Here is a 26077-nt window from a genome sequence, read left to right as displayed (position 1 = left end):
TTAATGAGAGGGGATAGTAAACTAAATCTACTTTAAAAGGATTTTAGAAACAAACCAGATTTTATTTTCACTGCAGTCATTTTTCTTCCTGCTTTGTTAACACCGTTATTAATTTGGTATTGATCTGAGCAGCAGATCTTTCATCACAGCTAAAGTACAGAAAACGTTTAAAACTTCTTTTTTCCTTTCAGACTGAGCGGCTCCGTTAGATCACTTCTAAAGTTGAAGCGCAGAGAAATGTGAAGCTTTGAGTCGGCCGAGCCCGCCGGGATGACGAGGAGTCGGGGAAGTTGCCTCGGCTGCAGCCAGATGCTGGTTGCAGCAGCAGCTGGAGGGGGGTGGACCCACCTGTCTCCGACTCCCCCAACCCCACCCCGTCTCCCTCGCCTCTGCTGCGGCGAAAGCGACAGATGGAGTCCGAAGGCTTGGCTGCGGTCCTCCAGGTTTCCTCTTCAGGTTGCAGGTTTCCTCTCCCAGCCGGGGAGAAGGCGCCATGCCAGGGGAACACGCAGACCAGGCCTGGCCTCGGCCCCTTCATCACTGCTGGGGTCAACTGCTTACAGACAGGGGGTCGCCTCGTCGCCATGACATCCAGCAAACGCTCTGCTGCCTCCATGTGGCCCAAACACGCAACTGAATGCTTGGTTTCAATCTGAAGGCATTTCTGGAAACCTCGTGAATATTTTTTCACAGAGGACAGCAGGATGTATGGAGGACCAAATCTGACATAATTTTTAAAAAAAGCAGAAATATAGATATCTTGTTTTTCCTTACACATGTTTTCATCAAGAAATTTATATATTTTGTTTTTCATTTTGATTAAACATGCATTTTTCGTCAAGGAATGTATATATTTAGTTTTTCTTTCTCCTTTAACATCCGGAAAATGCAAAGAAAAATACATGTCTTGATGAAAATTCATGCATAAAGAAAAGGAAAAACTAAAAATATAAATTTCTTGATGAAAACGCATGTTAAAGAAAAAGGAAAGACAAAATAGATATTTTTACTTTTATTTTTAGTTGTGTCAGTTTTGGTTCTCCATAAAGAGGAAGCAATGCAAGAATACAAAGTTTTACCAAGTATGTTTTACAGCAAATACTATGGAAGTAAATATGTGTCACCAGGATTTTAATATAAAATGCCACTGAAATTTTAATGTTGTATATTTATACTTCTTTTGGTGTTCATATATATGCAGAATACATTTGTAACCTAGAATAAATGTTTAAATTTTTTCACCTGGTTGAAAATTTTACTTGTTATTTTCACTTCAAGTTAAAGAATTTATATCCTTATTTTGAAGCAATCACATTTTCGATAGCTGCTTTTCAGTTTGTCTGTGATAAAAAAAATCTAGATTATACAAAATTCAACTTTTCAAAGTATTTTCAGTCTCTTCAGAATCAACTGGTTGAAAGTAACTGAAATTCAGCATCTAAAAATTCAGTGTAAAAAAGGCAATACTTTTGTACACTTAAAATGAGGCACAATTAACTTACAGTTTAGCAGATAGAAAAAAGGTGTAAATTTCAGCAAAAAACTAAAAAAAAATTAAGATTGAGCTCAGAAAGTTGAAAATTTCTGTTCTTAAAAATGTGGAAAATTGTTGTTATGAAAAAGTGAAAGATTTGGGAGAAAGAAACTGAAATTTTTAGATTTACTTCAGGAATTTTCTAGAAAATTATTTAAAATTTTCTAAGCTTGGTGAAAAATGTCTCGATATAGTGAAAAAATCTCAGTGAAGTTATACTTCTTTTTATCAATATTAAAGCTGCAAAATGTAACTTAGAATCATTCAGATTAAAAACAACCAATCAGAGGCAAGAGGAGGGTTTTAGCGCTGTAAATCATCCTCATGTACTCGCTGCTAAATGTACATTAGTACAATTAGAAACAATTTACCTTTACAGGAAAACAGTTTATCTGCCATCATCTGTTGCTATGCTAACTAGCCTTAGCATTCATGACATGCTCTGCTGTCAAAAAGACAACAGAAAGCAATAGGGTGATTGACAACAATAAGACCCGCCTCTTTACTCTCACTGATTGTTTCCGGTTAGCACTAGGAGAAGGCAGAGATTTATTTTCACAGATTATCTGTCTCATATTAAACTATCACAACAGTTTCAATAAATATGTAAATAAGTATTTTTTATAGAAATTGTGTACTGTATGGAATTATTGACTCATATTTGCTGAAAGGTTCCTTGTAAGTTAGTTTTTCCTAATTTCAAGTGAACTAAGATATTTTTACTAGAATCTAAACCAAAAATATTTGGTAACATTTTGTGTTTCAATGCCAAATCTATGTAGTACACGCTGACACAACGCTGTGCGTTCTCCAAGGATCACGTGCGACAGAATGAGCAGGAGAGCATTGTAATACAGGGTGCAGGGGTCAAAAGGTCATGTCAAAACAACAGAGCACCGAACTCCATCATGCAGTCGGCTGGCGACCTTTTATGTCTCTAGTTTGGTGATAAATCAGCGGGTGAGGCTCCAGAAGGCACACGGAGAGCTCATTAGGGATTCTTTGAAGGAGCGAGTCGTCCAAACGACTTGTTCCACTCTGGACTTCTCATTAACCTCCTGCATCTTTGATTGTTAGACACACACACACATACACCCCTGCACGCCCACGCACACACACACACACACGGTTTGAGTTCAGAGGAAATCATCCAGATGAAAAAAGAAGACTACCCACATAGTTTTTTTTGTTATTCAGATGAATACGTTCCTCTCCTTCTGACTTAAACCACAATGAGTTTTGAAGTTTTTTGGGAGGTTTGTCAGCAGCAGAGCAAAATTAAAACTCATGCCTTCGAGTTTTATTCTCTGAATGTCTGATTTTAGCCCCAAAAACACATTTGGAGCACGTCAATAGATTCTGCGCCGTTAAAGTGATGGGAACGGATTTATTTCGGCTCTAAATGACTGAATTTCACTGCAAAAACACAAAATCTTACCAAGTATTTTTGGTCTGCTTTTTAATGCAAATATCATACTTCACTGATGTTCTTCTTTTGCTTGTTTTGTTTTAAATTTCTTTTCTTTTCTATATAACTTTGTTTACTCTCTCCACTCAAACACTTGAAATAAGACAAAATTAACAGGTAACTTTTTAGCAAGAAACAGGAGCTTATTTTAGGTCAATAACTCTTTAATACTAATGAAAAAGTATTAGTTCCACTGGCAAATAATTTAACTTATAACTAGTACTTTTTAGACATTACTAAGGCATTATTCACTTAAAACAAGCTCCTATATCTTGCTGAAAAGCTACATATAAGTTAGTTTGGTCTTATTTTATATAAACTGAGATATTTGCACTAGAAACTAGAACAAAAATACTTGGTAAGATTTTGTGTTTTTGCAGTGGAAAAATGAACAAGTTCAACTATCCGATTATTTCACTTGTGCCAAGACATTTTCCCATGTAATAAAAGAAATAATCTCTTAAACTTGAACTTTTTCATCAATATTTAATAATTACTTAAGACATGCTCGTATATCTTGCTGAAAGGTTACTTGTAAGTCAGTTTTGTCTTTTTTCAAATCTGCGGTAGAATCAAGACCGAAAACATTTAGCAAAGTTTAGATTTTCTAACTCAAGCTTTATTTTATTTTATTTTATTTTAAAACACTTGCGTGCGGATGATCAAAACTGTCCTAAAATCTACAGCGAGGCGAATCACAGGAACTGACGTTCAGGTTTCCGTTAAGCTCTGTATCAGGCTAATACCTTGATTTAATGGGTGATATCAGGAGATTTTCCACACCATGTGAAAAGTGAAATTAGTTTTCCACTGGCCCACTGTGAAAATATAAAGACTGTGGGATGTGTGAAAGTTGTTTAAAAAAAAAGGTTTGGTAATAGCAACGAAAGAAGCTTCTCAATTACTGCAGAACATGAAATGAATCCAAAGAGACCCATTTTCTTTTTCTTTTTTTGCCAAATATGCAAGTCATTAACATTCATGACTCAAGCGCTATGGGAATTACCAGATCCCTGCTTGAAGGAGAGAAAAGGGACGAACACGTAGGGATACAAACGGATAACAGCCGAGCTCAAACCGGAATGTTTTCCTTTTGGGATTTCAGTTCCACTGCATCGCTTCACTTTGATAAAGATAACAACTCTCCGCCATAAACCTGAGCGGGAACGAGGGCAAATTTAATCCGATTTCATCAAAAACAAAAAGCAAACTGTTGCCAATAGTCTTTATCGACAGTGTGTGAATAAAATTAGATCCACAATCAGAGATGTGCTGGTGAAAGCTGACTCATCAAGGGTATAAATGTCACAGTTAAGGAGCAATTTGAGCCTCCTTTTTAGATAATTATTACATCGGTGGGCATCTTTCAGCTGGAAACAAATATTTAACCCCAACCGATACAGTCAGTATAATTTCTTATTTCATAAGGGTGAACTATTACGCTGTTTTAGGGCGTCTTGTCACTTTAAATCCAAATAAGCTGCCGCTGGCCACGCCCCCAAACTCAACAGCTACACAACTGTATTTGAATATTATACAAATTATAATATAATTGATCATTTATATTATAATTTATAATTATAATATATAAATTGGTAAGTTAACAACAAAACACTTGTCTTTTCCATTGTACAGCGCATACGGCGGTAAAACCAGCTAACCAAAAGCCTTGGAGTTCCGCTTGGGTTGCTAGGTAACGGGGCTGGGCCCCGGCTGGTGTTGCTAGGTAACGGCGCAGAGGTTTTTGAAATGACTCGTATTCCAACCCAGACACCAAAAAACATCAATTTACCGTCAAAAAACGACGAGTGGGTGTTTTTAAACACTTGTGCTGTTTTTAGAAGCAGTAAAGAACCAAATAGAAGTATAAACATTTACAAAATGTGAATGCAGCATAACATGTTCCCTGTTGAGAGACGTATCCTGTGGTTCGGGAAAAGATGTTTTTCTATTTAAGACGCATCAAATCGTTGGCCTCCATCGAGCTGATGTGAATCTTTCATTTCAATCTGGAGAGACTCACACAGAGAAGAAAATAGCAGTTAAAAAGATTTAATGGTACAATTTCTTTGGCGCTCGGACCCGGCAGAAGACCGTGAGCCGAGGATCGCCGTGAGCAGGCGGTCTGCTCGGCGAGCTCGGGATAGTCTTCCCCCCGGGACCGAAACTGGTGGTGGAGCGGAGCTTGGAGAGGAAGAGCACAAGGGATCCTGGACGACGACCCTCATGGTGAAGGTGGAGAAGGGGAGGAGGTGGGTCGAAGCACGGCTGACGAGCAGGAAGACCCCAGGGTAGCTCGGACTTTTGAAGGTGTCTTTGGACGACGATTGGCTGGAGCGGCGTGAAGCTCCGGTCCGGATTGGCTGCGGTCGGGCGTAGTGATTAGATGATGTGGTGAAGCTGGTCGAGTCTCCCAGTTTGAATTTTCGCCAAGGCTCCATTTCAATCTGGAGAGACTCACACAGAGAAGAAAATAGCAGTTAAAAAGATTTAATGGTACAATTTCTTTGGCGCTCGGACCCGGCAGAAGACCGTGAGCCGAGGATCGCCGTGAGCAGGCGGTCTGCTCGGCGAGCTCGGGATAGTCTTCCCCCCAAAAGAGGGAGCCGGGCCGAGGCCTGGCTGGCCTGCAGTCGGATGACTGATAGGCGCACCACGTTGGTTGGGGCCTGCAGTCTGACGAGACTGATAGGCGTCGGTTGGGCCTGCAGTCTGACGACTGATAGGCGTCGGTTGGGCCTGCAGTCTGACGAGACTGATAGGCGTCGGTTGGGCCTGCAGTCTGACGAGACTGATAGGCGTCGGTTGGGCCTGCAGTCTGACGAGACTGATAGGCGTCGGTTGGGCCTGCAGTCTGACGAGACTGATAGGCGTCGGATGGGCCTGCAGTCTGACAAGACTGATAGGCGTCGGATGGGCCTGCAGTCTGACAAGACTGATAGGCGTCGGTTGGGGCCTGCAACTCGGCGAGACTGATAGGCGTCAGTCGGGGCCTGCAGTCGACGGGACTGATAGGCGACGGTAGGGCCTGCAGCTTGGCGAGACTGATAGGCGTCGGTCGGGCCTGCAATCTGACAGGACTGATAGGCGTCGGTAGGGCCTGCAGTCTGACGGGACTGATAGGCGTCGGTAGGGCCTGCAGTCTGACAAGATTGATAGGCGTCGGTAGGGCCTGCAGTCTGCCGAAACTGATAGGCGTCGGTCGGGGCCTGCAGCCTGACGAGACTGATAGGCGTGGGTCGGGGCCTGCAGTCTGCCGAACTGATAGGCGTCAGTCAGGGCCTGCAGTCTGACGAGACTGATAGGCGATAGGGCCCGCACGCTGGCGGGACTGATGGCGAAGCAGCGTGATGGACTGTGAGGCCAAGCCGGCAGGGCTGAGGGCCTGTTGGGCCCTGCTAGCTTCCCTAGGGGTGAAATAAATGTTAGAGGTGACTGTAGCGGCCTCTCGGAATGGACAGCCAGATGCAGGGAGTTCCGAACAGGTGCAGTTTAATCTTGACCTTTCTTGTCAGACACCGTGAAAACTGTAGCATAAATAAAGGATACATAATGTATAAATAAACATAAATGTTCACAAAACACAATTGCGCACATTCCTACCTCATTCTGCTTTCCAAGAGCGCTATTTTACAAATTTTCTTTTTCTTCAGGCTCTAACGCTGACTCTGCGTGGTTAGCGAAACAGGAAGTGCCTAACACAAAATACGCAAAGAAGAAATCTACCGCTCTTCAAAATAAAGCACAAATCAACCACTAAGTGTCACTGTGGGACCAATGAACAAAAAGAAGAATTTCACCATTTAGTAGCTATTTACGGTGACTAGGGCTCCACCACCAGTAATTTGGAGAGATGCTCACCTGCAGACATTGCATGTGGAGCTTCGAGCACAGCTGAAAGATTTGGTAGGATATAGGATGAGAAGGCCGGGGATGACCAGCGGCCGAGCTGAAGGAGAGAAGCTGAAGGGACGCCTGACGATGGTGATGTGGCAACGCCTATTCTAAAAGAATGGCCCGAGAAGTGGCAAGGGGGAGGATCTCAGCTGAGATCAGTCTGAGGTGGCAGATGAAATGGGCAGCGGTTGTAGTGGTCAGGGAAGAATTTAGTATCGAGTTAGATAGTCTCTAACTGATTGAATACTTTAGATGCAGTGTGAACTCACTCCGTATCTGAAATCCATAGAAGGCTAGGAGGAAAGCGCATGAGTGGAGCTCTGATGTAGGGGAAGAAGGCGCCGGATTGGTGTGCAGTGATAAGATTCCCAAGTGATGGGAATGAGGTGGGTTTCCAGCTATCAGGATTAGAGGAGCTATGCTTAGAAATCCCTTGAGAAGAAATTCACAGCGGGGTTCGACTAGACTAGATGACCAGACTAGACTAGATGATGTGGTAGGTTGTTAAAGCTTAGCGTGAAAGTTGCTTCCAGCAAGCAGACTGCGGATGTAGGAAAGAACTGAAGAAGGGAAGCTGTAGGAATGCTTTGCACGGAGGCAGATGTGGGAGTTATAACTGGACCTGGAGGGACAGACTGGCTGCCTGTGATCTGCTGTAATATGATTAAGTTGTACGGATATACGAATCCTGCTTAACTAATTAATTAATTAATGCAACTACGGATGAATGCGTGGATGTAATTCTCAAAATCCTGGAATGTTTTTATCTTATGCTGGGGGCAATGAGACGAAGTTGGATCGCTAAATAATAGGGGCCTGTAAATCCCCCAAAAGCTCTTTAGAGAACGCAAGGAAAAGGGTAGAACAAGTCAGGATTCCTACTGCGCGGTAGACTAGAGCACGTACACGAGACCGAGAGTCAACGTCGGGCCGGAGTTTAGTTTCCTGCCAATGAGGATCGCCATACGTCCTGCTCCAACGGCTGGTAGCGACCGACAGAAAGGGATTACCGAAACGCTTTTAGGTAATCGGCCACATAAGGGGGAAGTTAGATCTTCGTAAGCCGTATTGCCAGCGACGGTCCGGCTTGGTGGTAAGTAGTCGGATTATCGGGGAACGGGAGGCTTGTTTTATACGAGCGAGCTTTGTGGTCGGCTACGACTAACTCCAGCGGTAATTACTGACCATTCATTTACCAGAAGAACGTTGGCTGGTTTTATCTCGTCGCGTGTATCGAACTGACGGCTGTACAGATGACGCTGACCACCTAGCGCGCATGTCTGCGTACCAACTTTTTGTATGCCTCCTTGATATGGGTCGGAACCGATGGATGACGAGGAAAGAAAGCTGTCAGAGCGAGCGGCGTTGTGAACTATGAATCACTTGAAAGAGGACTCGTGAAGTTCGTATCGCTGTGCAGGTGAAGCTAACTGTTCGAGGGTGGAGGTTAAGATTGACGACTGGAAAGTACGCAGATGAGATCCGGTCAGGCTGCAATGAAGCTGCAAAATTAGAGAGCCTACGAGCGGCTTCTGATGATCAGACTACTCGGGGTGCGACATTGGCCCGACTGAGGGGGAAGGAGAACCATCCTCCCCGCTTTGTGCACCAGGAGCGGCCCCGTGATTGATGGTGCTGCTAAGGTCTGTGTGCGTGACTGTTTCTCCCCGTGTAAGTCGGCTGCCTGGGTGGCTTGTGTTCCTGATTGCTCAACTGAGATCGTCAAGCCATCTACGGTCAATGGCTGGGATTGCGGTTGTTCTGGATGCTGGACCTACTAATGAAGCCATTCGTGTGTTCCTGCAGCGTTGTTACGCTTCCACCTGGTTCACCAGATGATAAGCGCGGATCTAGGTAGGCTGCGTCTCTGCTCTCGGGTAATCTACCTGCTGGGTCCATAGTTAAGGTATTTTCTCTTTCAGATACCTGATGACTGCACCATTTTGGAGCTGCAGCGCTCGGACGCTCTGCCATCTGTGTGGATGGGCTGCTTGCATGGATCTGGAGTAGAAGGGGCAGCACGGCTTTTTTTTTTTTTTTTCTTTTCACAGAAAAGAGAAATTGTAAATAAAAGATTGCCCATAACTCCGTTTGTTTTCAGGTGCGTTTTATATGGAACTTTAGGCGGATCCCCTCTACTAGTCATGAAAAGCTTTAAGAAAATGGTGCTGTGATTAGGAGACCAGCGGCAGCTGGGGCGGAGGCCAGAATGAGCTGAAATGCAAACTGGAACTACTGACAGAATTTGGAGCGATCTTAGCAACAGAGGGAAGAGAGGGCTACGGCGGCCCGAGCAGGGAACAAACGGAACGAGCTAGTCGCGACCCTGGAAATGCCAAGACTGACCGGCGATAGGAGGCGTGGTAAACATGAGTTAAAGGCGCTGGTACGCTGACAGAGACGTAAAGCGAAGGGAGAATGAACGAGTCAGGAGCAGGTACGTCTTACCTAGACGACGCCCAATGGGCGCAGATGAAGCTGCGGGTTGATGAGGCTGACAAGCCAGCTGCGAGCCGAGATAGGTGGAGGTGGGCGTAGCGGTCTGATGCGAAGTCCTCTCGGAGGTGAACTGGGAGAGACGATCGGGCAACGGATCGAGTCCATGGTGGGATGAGCAGGAAGAGCCGACGTGCGTCGGTGCAGCCACGGCGGATCGTGGAGACAACCAGCGCTTGCTGCGGGGGACAGCGCCAATGAGCCGCAGCAGCCTATGGTGAGCCGGAGCGGGGAACCGGGCAGATAGCGGAGGACTGCGACGTCAACGAGGGGAGGACGGAAAATTCCGGCTCGTCGTCGCCGATGGAGGCCGAAGGAAGGCGTGATGAGAGCGGTTAGATTGGTGAGGAGTAGCGGGGAGTCGACAGGAGCGCAGCCGGCCGGTGAGGGGCACTCCCTGGATCTGGGCGGACGGAAGGCAGCTGAAACTTGTTGACTGAATGTCGGAGAGATAGGAGAAGCGTTCACGTAGGGTCGAAGCACGGCTGACGAGCAGGAAGACCCCAGGGTAGCTCGGACTTTTGAAGGTGTCTTTGGACGACGATTGGCTGGAGCGGCGTGAAGCTCCGGTCCGGATTGGCTGCGGTCGGGCGTAGTGATTAGATGATGTGGTGAAGCTGGTCGAGTCTCCCAGTTTGAATTTTCGCCAAGGCTCCATATTGTACTAACTATAAAGCAAAGTGGTGGCAGAAGAAAAACTTCTGGTGAAGTTTTTGGTTGGAACATGTTGTCTTCATTACTTGTTTTTATTTTCATTAGTTTATTCTATTATATTATCATTTTTGTACAGCAGTTTGGTGCGGTTTTAACCTGTTTTTAAAAATGCTATAAATAATTTTTGACTTTGACATTCAGTGGGTAGAGAAACCAGAAATTTTACTCAAGAGCAGCAATACTTCATATTAAAATTACTCAAGTGAAAAAGCAAACGTAAAGCATCCTAAAAGTAAGTTTTTGGGGGTTTTTTCAGCAAAGTTACTGTAATTGCGTAAATATAACTAGTTACTACCGAACTCTGACGTGCTTCTATCATGGCCGCCATGTTTTCCCGCCTCTGGCGGCTGTTAGGCCGGTTTGGGACGGCGCATCTCTGCAGAAGCTGGTGTTTGGGTTTAGTTGGTGGTGTGTAAATGCTATTAGATTGTGGTTTCTAGTGTCAGCATGGCTCTAATCAGCTGTTGGCAGGCGGACGAGCCGGCGGTCTCTCCCTGTGGCGGCACCCTGGGTCGAAAGCCGGTTTGAAGTTTAATGATGCCAGCTGCCAGCTCCACCAGGCTTTGAGCGCTAATGAGCTGGCACTGGCGGCGGACGGGGGCCGCAGCGGCTGCACCTGGAAATGTAGCACACGTTTCAAAGGGGCGGAGCTCCGCCGGGGACGTCGAGGGCCTGCTGGAGACCCAGGACGGCACTGAGAGCCCCGCGTCTCTTTGAAGAGCGCCCCAATTTCCATATTTCATTACACACTGCTGACTGACAAGGCCCTGCCAGATGTTCTATTTTCAGCTATTTAAATTTTGACCTGCTTTCCTACCATGGATGCAGAAAGACAGAAATAAAGAAAGAAACAAAAAAAGAAACACCAGTTTTCATCAAGATGCCAGGGATGATGGATATGGAGGACCAAAACTGACATAAGTAAAAATAAAAGCAGAAATATATATTTTGTTTTTATATACACATGTGTTTTCTTCAACAAATGCATATTTTTTTTATTTTCCTTTTTGTTACGAGTTTTTGTCAAAAAATTTATATATTTTGTTTTTCCCTTTTCCATGCGTTTTTGTCAAGGAATGTTTATATTTAGTGTTTCCTTGTCCTTATACATGCATTTTTGTCAAGAAATGTATTTAATTTTGCGTTTTCTGCATGTTTAAGGAAAAGGAAACACAAAATATATCAATTTTTTGATGAAAATGCATGATTAAGGAAAACGCAAAAAGAAAATATATGCATTTCTTAATGAAAACGTGTGTTAGGAAAAGAACAAACAAAATATATATATTTCTGCTTCTATTTTAAATTACGGCAGTTTTGGTCCTCCATAGAGGGGTTAATGTGATTGTTCTACCATGCTAGAATCACATTAATCACACTTTAACTTGCACATCTTCTCTTTCTACAGACGTCTGCTGACAGTCTGTCCTCTGGGCTTCTCCGTCTTACTCAAGGACGAGACGCATTGTCTGTTTCAGGGATCAAACCCTGAAACCTTGTATTTATGAGACAATGAGTCTCCAACCATCCAGCTAGTCAGTCCAGAGCCGCCTTGGTCCCAAAATGAGTGATGCATGCTCCGAACGCAATATAAACCACGTTCATGCCGCCTCTCCGTCCCTGAGACGTCACAGATGATTAATTCTTGTGGTATTCCTGTTGAAATGGCTCTTAAATTGCAGCATCCATGCTCAATCCCTCATGCAAAAATACATCGACAACCCTGACCTTTTTGTGCGTCTGTTGCCAATCCACTTTGTCATCCTCAACTCAAAGATCAATAAGATCTGGTTGCTACAAAACTTCTGCATTAGACCCCTCTTTGGATATGGAAAACTCTTGGAAAAGAAACAAGGAAGGATGAAATTAAAACACTTATAGACCCAAAAGGATGTAACTCTCTTACTTAGCAAAGAGTAGATGATGCATTTTTTAAAAGTTATTAGCAAAGGAAATTTAGATTCCTCTAAGCTAGAGTTTTGGGTTAGCATTAGCAGTATCCCCACCTATTTTGTACCCATTTCATCAAATGGCTTACTTTTAAATGGAAAATATGACGTAGAATAAACTTTTCTAAGCTTTATGTCATATTATACTGTTATTCCTTCATCATAAACATTGTGCGGGGTGAATTTTACATCCCACCCCAGACTCTGGACCGTTTCTCTTTCCTGTTCGTCGATATCGCCGCCATTTTAGTTTTCTGTGTCAACGGCTCCGTTTAAAGATGACCACCGGCGCCCTCTGCTGGATGGTGGCCAAACTACAACACTAAAAGTCTAAGTTGGCTAGTTAAAAGCATCAGGAATTTATTGTTAATAATAATTGGACAAATAAACAGGACTTGAGTCAATTTCATTCAAAATGTTTGTTATATTTGACCAAGTTTTAATAAATTAGATAAAAGTTGATTTAGGTAAAGTCAACTTTTGTGCAAAAATCTCTAGATATGCATGGTTCTACTTATTATATTATTGTAAAGGAAATTACCCTGTTTATAAATAAAAAGTTTCCCTAAGCAGACATTAATAGTTAATTGATTGCAACTAATTTGAATCTTATAAACCATTAATCCACAATTTATTGTATGTCGATAATTCTTAAAATTCTTAAAGGTGTTTCTGAATTTTTAAGGTAAATAGACAGAATAAGCTCAAAATATGTCTATTTTTTGTGACATTTGGTAAATTATTTAGACAGCAGTGATTTTAACTACAAACTAACTCGCTAGCTTTTCCAAAATCAGTTTTAATATCCAAAAAAGATTTTTGACAAAGTGCAAGCAAGAATGATATCACTTCATGGGATGTGGCGATGCAAAATCAGGTTCTATTTTAGTCAAAGTCGATGTATCTGAGGTATTTGCTCTATACATTTATGTTAGAAAATCATAAAAATTAAAGTTTTGTAATTATTTCTGACAGAATTCCAGGTTAGATATTTCCTGAAAGACCAGAATCTGAGGATTTTGTGTTTCTACACTTTATTTTCTCTCACATTTCTTTCGTTTTTCCCCGTTTCTTTTTGCAGAGGGGCTCCAAACGAGTCAGGGGTCAGTGGGTTAAAGTTGCAGGCCAATTTGGCTCCACCGTTGCGATCAGGTGGTAGATTCCTCTGAGATTTCCCTGCGATGAAGCGGTTTGAACTCTCAACCCCAGAGCTGTCGGTCAAAAGCTGATGATTTGGGAAACTCCTCAGACAGTAATAATGGGTCATGGTGCAAACAAAGCAATTATTTCAAATGGATTTAAAAAAAAATCTGCACAAGCCAAGTAGATTTAGGAATTTAAAATAGTTTCTGGTAAACTGACACAGATTTTAATATTTATAGAATGTTTAGAAATGTTTAAAATGAATAAAGAATTTACTGCAGTAGCTTTTTCTCTTATAATTTATTAAAAACATAAATTATTATGGTTGTTAATTAACTTAGTGAGGTAAAATGCGTAGTTAAAAAACACAATTATTTTCAATTAAATCACCGTTTTCAGGTTTATTATCCGCAGGGCCGGCCCAAGTCTTTTTGTGGCCCTAAACAGATTTTCATTTGGGGCCCCAAATACCAACATGACAACACATGACGCTTCATAGTTCCTAAGTTACTCCATGTGTCTAATGCATCTACTACCATTAGCATCGTTTATAATTAGCTTACATCATGCTAGTGTTATTATAGCTATTGATTTTAACCTCATAAACTAAGAATACATACATATTTGGATTTTGAGATGCAGTGGTATTTAATGTGCCATATTATTTTAATTATCTGAAAGCAACATCAGTTGATGAGCACTAAATTTACAGTAAACAAGTTGTCAAAACAGTCAAAAGCCAGAATAAATTATTTTTGTAACTATAAACGGATATAGAATACTTTTCCCACGTGTAATAGCATTTAGTTTGCATGATTCAATGCTATTTTAAACATATATAAAACGTATAAATATATAAAATGTAAATATATACAATTTATAATGGTGATTGGTGCTCTTGGGGGCCCCCTGGTGGTGTGGGGGTTTGATTATCGGTCCTAATAATTCCAACAGGAACTATAAGCTTTATTATTAATTAATAACTCCTTGTTTCCCTGGGGTATAAATACAACGTAACACATAACAAATAACCACTAGGCTTGGTGAGGACTTAAATGTTGTTCCACACATCTAGGAGTCATAAAGTCTCCATAAAAACCACTGGACCTCATCCATATGCTGCGTTGTGTCACGTTAGAGTGAAAAATTAAATTTTCAATGTTAAAGTACTCAACTGCTGTCCAATCAGCAAAAAATAAATGTACAAATTTTAACTGCACAGGTGCCAATATTTGTGATTTTGTAAAAAAAATAAATAAATCCAATAAATTCCTTCAATGAAATGATCTGATATAAAGGTTGGTTATGTTTTTAATATAAGAAAAAAATATAGTTATGCCCAAATTTGAGTATTTAAGAACTGAAATGATATTAATGCAAATCACAATTACAAATATTCTGTAGGTAGTGTATATTTGTTTGAACAGAGTAAAATTACAAAATGGTTGAGAATAGAACAGAAACAATATTTCTAATATCTTTACAAAAACATTGCTTTAAGTATGCAAGGCATTGCATTTGCAATACTCAGATGCTTAAAGATGTATTTTCTATTTTTTTTGCAGCAAATCACATGAACTGTAAATACTTCCCATATTCCTGTCAACCTGAGCAGTTGGTGGGTTAAAAATAAAAGTTAACTCACTGATGCATAAAAAGGAGGTGATTAAGACGCTACATATGTTCACAAGCAAGAATTACCTACAAACACGACCAGAAATATTCAGCGTTATGAATTTATTAGCAAGTTTTAAAAAAAGGTTTAGGTACAAAAATGTAAACACTCATACAGCTTTTGCTCTCAAAACTCATCTCAATATTAAACTTGCATGAATGAGCCACATTTACCTTCTCTTTGCTGTGTTTCCTTAAATAAATTAGGATATTTTAAGCATATTTCTTCCCTTCTCAAGAAACTGAGCTCATAGCAGTACCTGGAGTGCAATTTCAATCAACAAAGTTAAAAAATAAACACACACTGAGGCAGAAATGACTCCCTTACTTTTCCCAAAGTTAAAATGCTCGGGTGTGTAAGACTCCAGGTACAAAGAGGGTGGTTAAGATTCAGACGCAGACCTCTATTCAAATATGAAGTTCTCCTTGACATTTTCTGCACAGCACTGGTTGCTCATCCTTGTCGCATCTCCACGCTGCAGATGGAACAGCGCGACCCGGTGACATTTACAAACTCATCTGCCTCAAGGCGATAACGTTCTATTATCAGAAACGTCTCCAAAAAGTCCTGAGATCTCCGGCAGCGCGCGTCAAATTCACTCAGATTTGCAAAAGGAAGAACAGTTTCTGTTTTTACTTAAAATATATATATATCTCCTGAATTTTCTGACAACTTAACAGCAGGAGAAGAGTAGAAAAAGTCTTAAAATGGTTTTTGCCACCAGAGGGCGCCATCTGTTGAAACAAGGTCAGACATGCCCAGGGGTCCCGGATGGCAGCAAAGAATGCTGTGAGCAGTAGCGGGGTCAAAGGTGAATTGCAGTGAAAGCAGAGTGAATATAGTGAAAGCAAATGTAAACAGACCATGTAGGGTGGTGTAGAAGTGATGCAGCAATGCAAACGCGTGAAACAACGTGCACAAAAAAACAACAAAAAACAAGATGAAGTACTCTGTATGAAGGAGGAAGTGCTCCTTTACTTTATTGAAAATGAGAAATTAATGTGAAGCAGCCATGAATGCAATGAAGAAACTGAAATTTGAGCTGTGCGGATTTAGCTTCTGCATTGTTCAGATTCCTGGATGCAGGAAGTTTAAGATGAGACCAAACTGTGCGGCTTCGTCGACGGTTGTGCTTTTTACTCCAGCAGACGGGAACTTTAGAAGTCTGGGCGATCCTTCTTCAGTTTGCTGTAGTCCATGTTTACTGCAAAGAACTGGGAATAGAGACACATGTTAGCTCAAGCGCATTACTTGTTATGTTAATTTGAAATACTTCTATTTATAGATCAAACTTGAGGTTAAGTTCATCAGATTTGGTCAGCATTAACTAGATTATGTGCTTTCTGAAAGACTTACCCACAGATCAACACACTAAGCCCTGATAAAACCCACTAACACACAGTTTTTCCAAAGTGTCAGCGGTATCATGTGGTGGAAAAAACCCTTGGAGGAGTGTATTTTTATTTACATGACAGATACACACCTTGTACTGGTAGTTTGGACTCAGTTTGTTCCAAGGCTCTGGGTTGTTCTTGCGATCCCAGCTGAGGGACAGAACAGGAATAGGTTTACAGAAAAGGCCACAGTAGGTCACAGACATGCATTTTTCATCAGCAGTGCTTACGAAACGTCGGGGTTTCTCAGGCCCAGGCGAGCCAGGTACATCAAGGACATGGCTGCCCCGCCACCAATGAAGAAGAAAAGGGGAATCAGCTGTAAGAAAAACAGACTGAAAGTTAAACAGGAAGCATCGCTTTCCTTAGATGCCATAACAGTAACCTGCACAAACAGGCAGGTCGTCACTGTTTTGACAACACAGGCCAGAAACTCAGAGATTAAACTCTGTCTATTATTAACAATGATCTGCATAAACCAAAAATATTCTCAATTACAATTCCCTATCAAACAACGTTTCTTCTGGATAAACTAAACAAATACAGCTTTAAAAAAACTAACATCCTGCTTATTTCAACTATATTTATTTAAATGTGTTTGTGCCTTCTTGTATAATAACAATAAAGAAATTCCGATTCTAATAAGACAAGTAAAACAGACAAAACAGGAAATAAATTAAAATCAATGTGTCCTGAAAGGGACTCTATGTCCTGGCAAACTGAGGTACTTAAATTATTTCTATTGGGTGTCTCTGTCAAACTGTAACTTTGGTAATTTACAGAAATTTCAAAGTCAACTTTGCCAGCAAAGGCTCAATTTTATTGAAAGTTCAGAATTAACTGGCTTTAATTAAACTAAAAAAAATGACATAAATAAGAAAATACTGGAAAAAATGCTCAAGCCAACTGGAATATTTTCAAACATCCTTCGATATTTTAAACAGACATTAAAATAATAATACAATATGGCTTCTTTGACAAGATGACGAAATAGGTTAAGAATTCAAGCTAACAAAAGTAGCCGTCAAGAAAGTACATCGTCACATCTAGTTTTCGTTTTGGTTAACCATTAACTACCCTTTCTTTGTGTCGTTTATCTTTTTTGTATCTTAAAGACCAAAAGCTTAACTCCTTGACATCAGTTTGCTTTAAACATTTATATTTCGAACTTAATATGAGATACAAAGCCAGCGTTGCCCGACATCAAGCCTGCTAAGCTAAATTAGCCACAAAAATTCGGAAAAGATCCCGTTTTATCACAAATCCCCCCAAAATGATTCAATACTACAGATAAGCCTTCGGTACTTACAGCGGGGTGGTTTCTGAGTTGCTTGCGGATTGTAAGAAGCATTTTGACGTCTGAAAAGTCCGCTTTTTCTCGACAAAACAACCGCTTATGTGAAGAAATGCTACAACTGTCCTCACTTTAATCGCTCGTTAGGCGGAAGAAGGTCGATGAGGAATCAGAACGATGCTTCGCATATTTCCTGACAAATCCTGACCTTAAAAATACCAATAAATACTCTGCGTATCGCTTCTAATGTTCATCATACTTTCACAGAGTGAATCCTAAATTATTTTACATTTTTAAATTAACGCGATCCAGAGCGTTTAAGCAGATTTTTAAGCAGGCAAAATTGTGGCCAACCGGCCGTTTTTAACCCAAAACGAAGAGACACAAGACCCCCACAATGCTATTCAATGAGCAAAACATTGCTGTAACAAACTGATGTTTTGAAGGCTGTTTTCTGTTAATTACATCATCAACTAAAAACACGACATTTAACGTTAAAACATTACATCAGAGTAATGAAAACATCTTTAATACACAAATTTGAGCCTAATGCCTGCGTGAAAGTTTTTATTTTCAAAAGGCAAACAAGCTTAATCATAACCTGTATTTTGATTTACTGAATATGACTGTACACAGTCATATACAGAATAGAATAGAAATAACCTTAATCCGACCTTATACGTTAAATAACTAGCTTTGGTTAATTTAATCAACTTTCTGTATCTTATTATAACAAATTTCATAATAATTGACATAAAAATCCACATAATTCAATATTTGTTCTCAACCTATGAATGTTGGCAACTCCGGGTATAATGAATTGGATCAACCTGAAATAAACTTCCACTGTCCTTATAAAGTTTTGATAATTTTAATTTTTTTCATCATTTGAGTAAAGCCAGATTACAAAAAAAAGTAAATTTGCAGCTGTGTTTCAGTACCCAGGCCAAACCATCACACCTCCACTCCCACCAATAGTTAGCATGAGTTATTTGTGCTGGTATGTTGTGTTTGGGATTCTGTTTATACATTCACACACTTTGGTTTCATCAGCCCAATTGACATGATTCCAGGAAAATATTAGTTTATGTATTGTTAGTAATATGTCTTAGAAAAACAGTGTCTTTAATCAGAGGCTTCTTCAAATTCGCTGTAATACAGACTGCTGCAGCAAGTCTTTGCTGTCATCACAAGCTACAATAACGCTGAAGAATTTTAATATGAGTTACAACTTTTTAATATGTATTTTTTAAATTTGACAAGTATTTTACACTTAAAATTAGACAAAACTAAGTTTTCAGTAAGAAATATCACATTGTTTTAATTAAATAATTCCTTAAAATCGATGGAAAAAGTAGTAATTATAAGTTAAATAATCTGCCAATGGAACAATACATTTTGATTTATAATATGGGAAAAAATGACGGAATATTTCACTTATAACTAGTACATTTTTCATCATTATTAAGGAATTATTTACTTAAATCAACCTCTTGTATCTTTCTGAAAAGTTACTTCTCAGTTAGTTTTGTACTTTTTCACAAAAACTAAACCAAAAATCCCAGTAAGATTTTTTTGGTTTTGCAGTGTTTAAATAGGCTGAAGAAAACCTGCACATTTCAGGGCATTCATTAACACTCCATTAAAACAAATTAGTTGATTATGTCTTTCTTTTTTTACAGCGATAATTCGCTTTTCAACTGAATAATAAATACAGCTCAGCTTTATGAGACAGCAAAAACAAAATTAATGTTTATGTCGTAGAAATTTCACAGACAGAAAGAAAGAAAGACAAGATCAATGCAATTTAATTCCCTTTTTATGGCAAGTTATTTCATATTGTATAAAATAAAACCACTTGAATAGTAACATTGGACAACATCAAGCTACAGACAACCGTTACATTTTTTTTTCTTAATACTTTTCAAAGAACTACACACATATTCAAGCCTCCATCTGTAAAAAATAAAAGAAAATTGAATGCTAGAGGTGTAGTTTAGTTCAGCATATGTTTAGTAGCTGGTTTTGGTTTTTAATTTAAAATTGTAGCTCATAATTCAGTCTGGGCTTCATACATCATAAGATATGCATCTTCAGTTTATGAAGAGCTGCAAACTGTAATCCTATAGTTAAAACATAGGCACATGTAATGAGTTCTGTACAAGTTATCTTCTGGTTACAGTCCGTTTCCATTTTCTTCGCTGCTCTTCTGGTTCTTCAGTGTTTCTTGGGGGATTTTCCAAATTTAGCATCCAATCCAAGACCTAAAGCAAGAAAAGCAAAGATTAAAGCCTTAAATTGTGATTTTCCCCCCACAAATAAAACAACTAAAGCATTTAATTAAGTTGGACTTTTACCAAGGAATACCAGGATGGTGCCGATCCACTGCATGTCAGTCATGACGTTTCCAAACAAAATAACGGAACCGAGGATGGTGAAGAACTTCCTGGTTGTGGTGACGATGGAGCAGGTCAGCGGCCCGAAGTAAACAACCGTCATGAAGATAAAAGTCTGCAGAAAATGATAGTATTATCAAATCAGGGGTTTCCAAACTTTCCCAAGACATCGCCCCCAAATGGCCGGGGAACCTCTTTACAAACCCACAGGAAATGCTACAAAATACGTAAAGAAGCATTTAATTTAAATTTTTTCCTCACTTTTATGTGCTAACCTCCTGCCTTCTGATTTTAACAGGCGATGATTTCTGTGGTAGAACATTTTTAGTTTGAGGACCAAAGCAACTTCATAAATTTGACTGAAAGATGAAAATAGAAAATATTTTTTTCCTGAATTTCCAGAGTTGGGTAGTAATTATTTACACTTACTTGAGTAACTTTTTTTTAGAAATGTACTTTTAGGAGTATTTTTACTACTATTTACTTTGGTAATTTTATTAAGTATTTCTACTTTTACTTGAGCAAAATTTCTGGATTTCCGAATGAAAAAACAAACACGTTGAACCAAAATTCAAAAATGACACAAACCTGCAGTTTTTATTAAAGTTTAACAAGTTTTTTTATTGATAGAAACTAATTTGGAAAATTTTTATTTTGCCTGATTTTATTTTATTTATTTAATTTTGTTACTTGTATGAATTGTTGTCATTTTGGTTGTTAAAATACCAAAATTTCCACTTGACTTTATATTTTGGTCCATCTGATAACATAATTTTTAAATATTAAATGATTGGTAATTTGATCAGTTACTCAGTACTTCAGTTACTTTTTACCAAATACTTTTCAACTCTTGAGTAATTTCTTGGACTTTTTACTTTTAGGTGAGTAAAAATATGGTGAAGTAGAGGTACTTACACTTCAGTAATACTTTTGGGTCCTCTACCCATATATGCCTATTTCAATCTTCAATAAATTAATTCAACATATTTTCTGTTAATGGCTGAAAAACAGATTAAAAAATACTGAATAAAATTTACGACTTTAAATTGTTTTAAACATGTTTCCCTCCATCTTTCCTCCAAGGCCCCCATGTTGAAGCTCAGCGTGTTAAAGCGTTAAACCCACCTGGCCCAAAGCGCTCGTCAGTCCAAACAGAAGAATGTTGTAGAAAATGCTGGGATATTGTTCTGCAAAACTCAGGAAGCGCCAAACTTCTCCGGTCCACAAAACGGCTGAGGGAAGAGATGGACATCAGCTAACAAACAGAACATTAGATAACAAACACAATATTAACACAGAGTATCAGATTTCCCAGGTTCAATTGCATGTATTAAAAATAATATAAACAAATGAAAACAAAATGGTGTGACACATAAAAAAAACTAATCAATGTTGTTAATCAAAAAGAATGTTTATTTTTGACCAATTTTAGGAATTTTTCACATTTCCATCTAAAAACGTTCTCAGGTTAAACTTTCTGGCATCTTAAACTGAGTGAACAGCGCCCCCTGGTGGCTTCACACCACAACAACAAGGAGAAGTGTGATGAGTTTGGACAAGTGGATGAAATGTTGCATTTTTACAGCTGAACCAGAATAAATAAAAGTATATTTTGTAATAAACAGTGTTTCCCACTCATTCTATGCCCTCATTTTTAATCTACAAGCACAATTTTTCATTTGATCATCTACAGCAGCTCAGCAGTGTCCAAACTTTAAGTTGAAAGAACTTCTAAAAAAATATTTTTAAACAAACTTTTGGTACATTATTTTCTTTACCTTTAGATGCTCAATAATAAATTAAACAGTTTAGAAAACAGATGTGTATGTTAATGTAAATACAGAAAGGTGATACAGTTCCTGAATCTTTGGGGTTGATTGTTTTCTTATTATAAAACAATAATAATATTGTTATTATTATTATTATTAATAAGAATAATAATACGACTTGTTTTTCAAAGATTGTGGTTCTAGTTGCTCCAAAACTAAGATGAATGGCAAAACTTTGTTAATAAATGGGAATCTATTTTACTTTATCTGTAAAAAAGTTGAAAATGTCTTCATCTGCACCAAACACCAACACTTGCAGGCCAGATCACATCCATTTGGGCTGCAGAAAATCCTTCAGACGGCCGCGAACGGCCCTCGGACCGCGCTTTGGACACCCCTGTAGAAGCTCTTTGGTAATCAGTTTGTTGTCTTCCTGGTTGAACTGAATTATCTTCAAGATTTTTAATAACTGACTAGAAATAGACTGAACAGTTTTTAATAGGCTGCTAATAAGAAGGGATACAACATATATTTCATTTTTTATGAAAAATATTTTTCATTTCATTCTTTTCATACTTTTCTTTAATATTATGGTAGATTATTTCACTTATAAACTGGAAAAATGTCATCTTACAAGTGAAATAATCTCTTTGTTAATAATATTAAGGAATTATTGACTAAAAAAAGCTCTTACATCTTGCTGAAAACTCATTTCTAAGTTAGTTTTGTCTTATTTTAAGTGTACTAAGATATTTGCACTAAAAACTGAGCAAAAATATTAGGTACATTTTTGTGTTTTTGCAGTGCGACACTTAACAACACAACATTCTTTTATATTTTATGCATGAAATGAAGCCAGTTTGTGTTTTTTTGTTTATATAAATTTTAATTTTTAGCAGCAAACAAAGAAAAGGAAAAGAAGGAATGAATATTGATGGTGAAATGTTCTAAAGTGACAGACGGAGTCACACCTTTACACATTAAATGAGTCGCTGCTTTTTGTTGAACCAGGTGATTCTGCTCATACGTGTGTTTCTCCCCGACAGCAGGAAAGATAATAAATCTGTGAAAAGCTCCTGGCTGAATATTTGTCTCGATGAGACAGAGAGCGCCACCGACTCACCCAGACCCAGAACGAGCGTGGACCACATGTTGATGTTCAGCATCATGTGGTTGGCGCCGGTCTGGAAGCGGGCCCTCATGTGATCCTGGGCGACGCCGGTGAGTCCATCCAACGTCAGAGACACCAGCTGGGACCGAAGCAGGCGTGATGAGCAGAACAGACATGAGAAATCAAATTCAGACGACGGGATCGCTGCGTTTACGCACCAGCAGGATCTCCCCGAAGCCGAAGATGTGGTCGTCTGCCGCGGCGGCGGCGGCTTTGTTGGGTTTGTAAAGAAACAAAGCAACGCCACCGACGATCAGCAGCACACACAGATACTTCGCCAGAGGATATTTCTTCCTCAGTATCGTTACGCCGAGGATCATAACTGCAACAAACACAAAGAATTTCATTTTCACCATAAACGTGTCATTCATGAGAGCAAACGGACCAATGTGACGAGTGTCAAAAGATGAAGCTACAATGTCAGTGCTGCTACAAATATACAAATGCTTTAGAATAATTTTTTTAAAATGATCTTTCTCCACGTTGGAATAATTATACAACACTGGATTGAAATTACGTTTATATTGAAGAAGATTAGGGCGACTGGAAAAATAAAAATAAGATAATTGGGAATTTTTCAGAGTTCTGAGATTAAAGTCAGATTTATGAACAAAGAATCGGATTTATGAGGAAAAAATAAAAGTCAAAACTTTGCATTTAAAAAAGTCAAAATTCTGTATTAAAAAAAGTCAAATTTCTTAGGTAAAACAAAAAAAGTAAATTCTTTCTACTTTTTTCCAGCGGCCCTAAACCTCTTCCATCCATCTATACAGAAACGTCTCACAAGAAAAAAATAAAAATAAATACATTTCATCATCCTGCCATGACAAAATGTAAGATGACTATGTATTTAAGGTCAACCTACAATTTTTTTCAAACAAATTTTAGACATTTTAAGGCTTTAATTTTAAACACAAAATGTAAAACTTTTTAAGGATGGAAGTCCATCATGTAAGGATTTATTAAACATTTAAACATCTTAAAAATATGCTACCAATCCTGATGAGGTTTATTTAAGTTTTAAAACATCACATTTAGAGGTTTACATGCTGCTTAATAAACCTCAAAGTATTTTAAAACTTGAGTTTTACATAATCACTAAATGCCAGATGATGCACTTCCTCTGCAGTGACCAACATGTACACAGCAGCACGATGCATAAGTACTGAAGTGTTTGCAACCACAGTTTTTTTTATTCATTTTCTGACCACAAATGTTCAAGAATGTGTTATTGCAAACAGAAATCACTTCCCTAAATGCAACTAGGTGCTAATCTTAAAGCAGTAAGTTGAAAAGAACAAATTATCTGACATTTATTACGCATTTAATGCATTTCAAACTACCTGGTATGGGTTTGCAGGATTTCCCCAACACCTAAAACAATAAAAAATCCCACTTTAGGACACAATAAAAACATATTTCATACTCAAATCAGTTCCTGACTCCAGTCAATTTTAATGGAGATTCACCTGTGTGGGATAGTTGACATATTGGAGGGCGGAGTTACTGGAAACCATTGCTCCCAGATAGGAGAGGGAACACAGGCCATAGAGCCAGCTCTTGGTGTGATCCACTTTGGAGCTTTCAAAACACTGGATCACTGTTTGAGAGAGAGAAAAATAAGATTAAATTACTGATTTCTTGTGTTTTAGTGTGAAACGTTGCAGTTCGTGCAGGTACTTACAGATCTTTGCAAAAGCACTGTTGATGATGCACTGGATAAAGACCAGTGTCCGTGCAAAAGTAAACCTCTCCCCGCCATAATTACCTCGAGTGCTGCAAGAGTCATACAGACCGCAGATTATTCCTCCATTTTTCATTAAAAACACATTTTACCAGCTGCAGGTTTGAGATTGTAATCATGGTAATTAAAAAATAGTGACATTAGCTATATATAATATTAACATTTATTACAAACATTGATTATTATGTGAAACCAGATATGATCTGAGGTCAGTTCTTGGAGAAAATGACTAGAAAAATTAATCCGTTACTTTAATCCCCGGTGCTTTTGTTGATTAATCCTTGTCTAAATACTTAAAAGTTTAAACTCCCATTTTGCATACACTACTAGAAAGCAAAAATTACATCTGTGGTCTAAAATCTGTCTGAACTTATAATAATTTCTGCCTGTAATGTGATTTAATTAATACCAATTTTCCAACTCAAAGGTTGAATCAAACATTGAATTTGGTCAGGACACATAACCTGGTAGAGCCAAAAAAAAGGCATTCAGTTAAAAATATTTCATACCCAAGGAACACTTTCATAAATTTCACATAAAATGGTTTAAAAATCAGGGAATTTGATAAAGATAAATATTCCGGAAGTTGATTAGTGGCACAAAATACATACATTTCACAAATTGTGCTACATTATGTTTAAATTGCGTAAAATAAGCTTTTAGACACATCCCTAATTACACAATCCAACAAATATGTATGCTATTTAAGTCAAAGCAGGCAAAGTTATGCAAAAATAAAATTCAACCAGTAAAAGAAAATGTTTTTCTTGGTTTGAAAAGTCTTGAATTCAGTTTAAATCACAAAAAGCTCATCAATAACTGTCCCATTCTTTATCTAAATTTAAAGCATTATGCACAGTTAGTTAAACAATTATTTCAGATGAACTGTTGGTTACTTACATTGTCTCCTGCAGTATTCCGTAATAAAAATAACACACGAAGACTCCGAAGAAGCAAACGATGAAGCGTATCCGCAAATTGTCCCACAGCGAGACGGGCTTCCTTGCTCCCTTTCCCGCAGCCATGCTGTCCTCCACTAGCCCCGGCAGGTTCACCGACACCGCTCCGCTCCCCGCTCCCTTCGCGCCGGTGTCCCGCTCCACTATACCCGCTGGGAAGAACCCCCCGGAACTGCCGGTGTTGAATTTCTGTTTTATCCCGAGGATAAAAGTTTTACTGGGATTTCTGCCACACAGTGGCTGGTAATTACCAAAGCATCAGTCTGTTTTCACAGACTGTCAAGTGCAGCAGATCGGCTAAATATCACGACATTTTTTTTTGTTTACACATTAATTAATCCGAATATTTTCCCATTTACAATACTAAACCATCAATGCAGTCGCAGTTAGTGTTTTCATTGAGTAATAGCTTATATTTAGATGATTAAAAAATCCAAGAGGACCCCGGAGCATTACAACTTTAGCCCGAGTTCT

At 39.0% G+C, this 26077-nt stretch overlaps 2 protein-coding genes and 1 long non-coding RNA gene across 3 annotated transcripts; 1 reads left to right on the top strand and 2 right to left on the bottom strand.

The window, feature by feature from the left end:
* The first annotated feature begins 5949 nt into the window (after positions 1–5949).
* Positions 5950–10054, top strand: LOC116736235 (uncharacterized). Its single transcript, XR_004342505.1, has 2 exons — positions 5950–6878; positions 9851–10054. It is a non-coding gene; the product is annotated as an uncharacterized LOC116736235 (long non-coding RNA).
* A 5768-nt stretch (positions 10055–15822) lies between these two features.
* Positions 15823–17805, bottom strand: LOC116735970 (cytochrome c oxidase subunit NDUFA4-like). The gene is made up of 4 exons (XM_032588169.1): positions 17580–17805; positions 16501–16589; positions 16360–16420; positions 15823–16090 (listed from the first exon to the last, which is right to left on the bottom strand). The coding sequence occupies exons 1-4, from the start codon at positions 17619–17621 to the stop codon at positions 16034–16036; spliced, it is 249 nt and encodes an 82-aa protein (XP_032444060.1). The 5' UTR covers positions 17622–17805; the 3' UTR covers positions 15823–16033.
* A 1546-nt stretch (positions 17806–19351) lies between these two features.
* Positions 19352–26031, bottom strand: slc35b1 (solute carrier family 35 member B1). Its single transcript, XM_032588474.1, has 9 exons — positions 25545–26031; positions 24585–24676; positions 24370–24500; positions 24244–24274; positions 23059–23222; positions 22853–22979; positions 21086–21192; positions 19922–20075; positions 19352–19828 (listed from the first exon to the last, which is right to left on the bottom strand). The coding sequence occupies exons 1-9, from the start codon at positions 25667–25669 to the stop codon at positions 19782–19784; spliced, it is 978 nt and encodes a 325-aa protein (XP_032444365.1). The 5' UTR covers positions 25670–26031; the 3' UTR covers positions 19352–19781.
* Positions 26032–26077: the final 46 nt, after the last annotated feature.

This window comes from Xiphophorus hellerii, chromosome 16 (assembly GCF_003331165.1).
Source record: "Xiphophorus hellerii strain 12219 chromosome 16, Xiphophorus_hellerii-4.1, whole genome shotgun sequence".
In the NCBI taxonomy this organism is placed as follows: Eukaryota; Metazoa; Chordata; class Actinopteri; order Cyprinodontiformes; family Poeciliidae; genus Xiphophorus; species Xiphophorus hellerii.
The sequence above is the reverse complement of the archived record's forward strand: the minus strand, read 5'-3'. Positions and strand labels throughout refer to the sequence as shown.

Bases quoted from the DNA above. Each gene is read 5' to 3' on its own strand.
- LOC116735970 (XM_032588169.1), bottom strand. From the start codon at position 17,621: ATGCTTCTTACAATCCGCAAGCAACTCAGAAACCACCCCGCT. The intron at 16,590-17,579 runs GTAAGTACCGAA...TTTTTCTTACAG, and splicing joins AACTCAGAAACCACCCCGCT to CTGATTCCCCTTTTCTTCTT. The intron at 16,091-16,359 runs GTGTGTATCTGT...CTCTATTCCCAG, and splicing joins GTCCAAACTACCAGTACAAG to TTCTTTGCAGTAAACATGGA.
- slc35b1 (XM_032588474.1), bottom strand. From the start codon at position 25,669: ATGGCTGCGGGAAAGGGAGCAAGGAAGCCCGTCTCGCTGTGGGACAAT. The intron at 22,980-23,058 runs GTGCGTAAACGC...CTTCGGTCCCAG, and splicing joins GCTTCGGGGAGATCCTGCTG to CTGGTGTCTCTGACGTTGGA. The intron at 19,829-19,921 runs GTAAAAGTCCAA...TTCTTGCTTTAG, and splicing joins CACCATCCTGGTATTCCTTG to GTCTTGGATTGGATGCTAAA.